General features: G+C 54.0%; 1 protein-coding gene across 1 annotated transcript in view; it reads right to left on the minus strand.

Annotated features, from left to right (window-relative positions):
* Positions 1–1,109: 1,109 nt before the first annotated feature.
* LOC115829345 (protein sprouty homolog 3) overlaps positions 1,110–2,417 on the minus strand; it is an 8,333-nt gene continuing 7,025 nt past the window's right edge. Inside the window, exon 2 of the mRNA XM_030793431.1 lies at positions 1,110–2,109. Within this exon, the coding sequence (XP_030649291.1) occupies positions 1,198–2,100 (903 nt within the window). The 5' untranslated portion in view covers positions 2,101–2,109 and the 3' untranslated portion in view covers positions 1,110–1,197. The remainder of the gene's footprint in view (positions 2,110–2,417) is intronic.

Below are 2,417 nucleotides of genomic sequence, written 5' to 3' on the forward strand. Positions count from 1 at the left end.
GAGAGGCCGGCGTCAGACTGCCGTGAGCTGGAAACCTGACCACACTCCTCTGTTTTTCAGAGCAGCTCTGTGAAAAATAACAAAAATTCAAAACAAAAAATAATATGGAGGTTTCTGCTGATGGGCCTGAGACAGCATGGATACACACACATACACACACACACACACACATACACACACACACTCTATATTCATCTTCATGTGCCTTCTCAGTCTCTCACTCTCATTCTGCTTCCCAGACACACACACACACACACACACACACACACACACACACACACACAGTCACACAGTCACACAGTCACACACACACACACACACACACACACACACACACTCACACACACACACACACACACACACACTCACACACACTCTCTCTCACACACACACACACACACACACACACACACACACACACACACACTCTCTCTCACACACACACACACACACACACACACACACACACACACACACACACACACACACACACACACACACACACTCTATCTTCCTCCTAAGTGCTCAGCCCACAGAATCCCATTGATGAACGTGGTTTTCCTTTTGCTTTATTCTTTTTTTTGCGGTTATCTCTTTTCTTGTGAGCTTCATATTCGTTTGTTAAAATGGTCCTTTTTTTTCTTTGTGTGTTCGTTTGGTTTCTGACCGTCATGATTCACATCATGATTATTATTTTTTTTCTTTTTTGGTGCTGTTACGATCTCCACTGTCTCCATCACACATAAGAGCATCGGTGATAAAGAAACGGTTTTGTCCAATCATTGCGGTTGAGGAGAACTCTCAGAAAAAAAGGCTTTCTTTTTTTTTCCTCTGCTGACACTTCATAGACCACGATGCCTCTTCAGATCGGAAAGCAGGTTTGGTAAAGACAGACGTTTTGTTCTGATGGCTTTCTCCCTGTATGGTCCACTATACCAGCTTTTACCACGGAAAAGTCAAATAAATAAATAAATACACAAAAAAAAAGAACTGGAGTTTAGTTTGCTCTTGCTGTTGTCGTTGCTGTTGTTGTCGTCGTTGGGCTTGATCTCTGGGATTAGACAGCTCGAGTCATTTAGGAAAGCGTTCTTGGCCTGAAGCGGTTTTCGTTCTCCTCAGAGGCGGAACGGAGAGGGTCGGAGGGCTGAGGGCGGAGTCCGCGCCTTCGTCTCTTCTCATTCGTCTCCTCCTCCGCGGTCATACGGGTTTCTCCAGGCTCTTGCGGAAGGGCGCGGGGTGGGCGGAGGCGGAGATCTTGCGGCACACGGTGTTGGTGTTGCTGCAGCGACAGCCGGGCCGGGCGTGGCGGTCGTAGCCGCGGCGGCAGAGGGCCAGGCACAGCTTGGCGGGCGGGTAGCAGCAGAGGCAGGGCAGGCAGACGGCCAGGAGGGACATGGTGCCCCAGCGGACGCAGGCGCGCCCCGGGGCGCAGGAGCACGGCCGGTCCGCGCAGTCGTCCTCGTCGTCGGCCGCGCAGTGGTAGAAGAGCCCCTTCACGCAGCACAGGCACGTGCCGTACTCCACCGCGCTTTCGGGGGAGCACAGGCACCTCTGGCCGCAGGCCCAGCAGGACGGGAGGCTCCGCGGGGCGCAGCACTCCTGGCACTTGCACTTGCCGCACCGCTCGCAGATGAGGAGGTGCAGGCCCAGGTCCTCCCCGTCCGCCAGGCCCTTCCCCAGCGGGGCCGGCTTCAGCTCGCCTTTGGGCTGAGAGCGCACCACCGTCTGGGAGGGCGTCAGGGCGCCCAGGAGTCTCTGGTCGGAGGCCGTGCTGGTGCGAGACATGGAGCTGACGGTGCTGGAGCGGCTCAGGTGGGCCGGGTGGGGGTTCTGGTGCTGGCTCTGGCTGCGGGGCAGCGGGCCGTGCCGGTCCTCGTGGATATAAAACACTCCGGGCTGCGTGACGGGAGGTTCCGCCGGCAGGGGTCGCTCCACGTAGTCGTTGCTGGCCCGGATGGAGCGGATCTGCTCGATTGACAACACCTGGACCTGAGGCAGGTCCAGAACGTCGGGGTCCATCCTAAGGGGGGGCGCTGAGTCCATTCTGCCACCGGGGAGGGGGGCGGCCAGGGTGCGGAAGTCTCGCCTATCAGGGTACATCAGATAAACCTGTGGAAAAAAAACAAACAAACCAGAAAGAACAATAAAAATTAATAAATCTCTCAACCTCCACCCCCAACAAGTCTTCAAACTACTTTTTTTTTTTTCAAACATTGTTTAAAATTCATCAATAATCCATCTCTACCCCCTACACCAGCATTCAATCCAACGTCGTAAATTCGATTTGAGGGATTTTCAAAGGTCTCTTTCTACACCCCTGTCTTGGTGTGTGTGTGTGTGGACAGAACCGAAGGCCATAGACCAGTGGCGTTATCTGGGTTGGTAAGAGCAGAGACACGCCCACACGGAGCGTGATT

This window comes from Chanos chanos, chromosome 16 (assembly GCF_902362185.1).
Source record: "Chanos chanos chromosome 16, fChaCha1.1, whole genome shotgun sequence".
Lineage (NCBI taxonomy): Eukaryota > Metazoa > Chordata > Actinopteri > Gonorynchiformes > Chanidae > Chanos > Chanos chanos.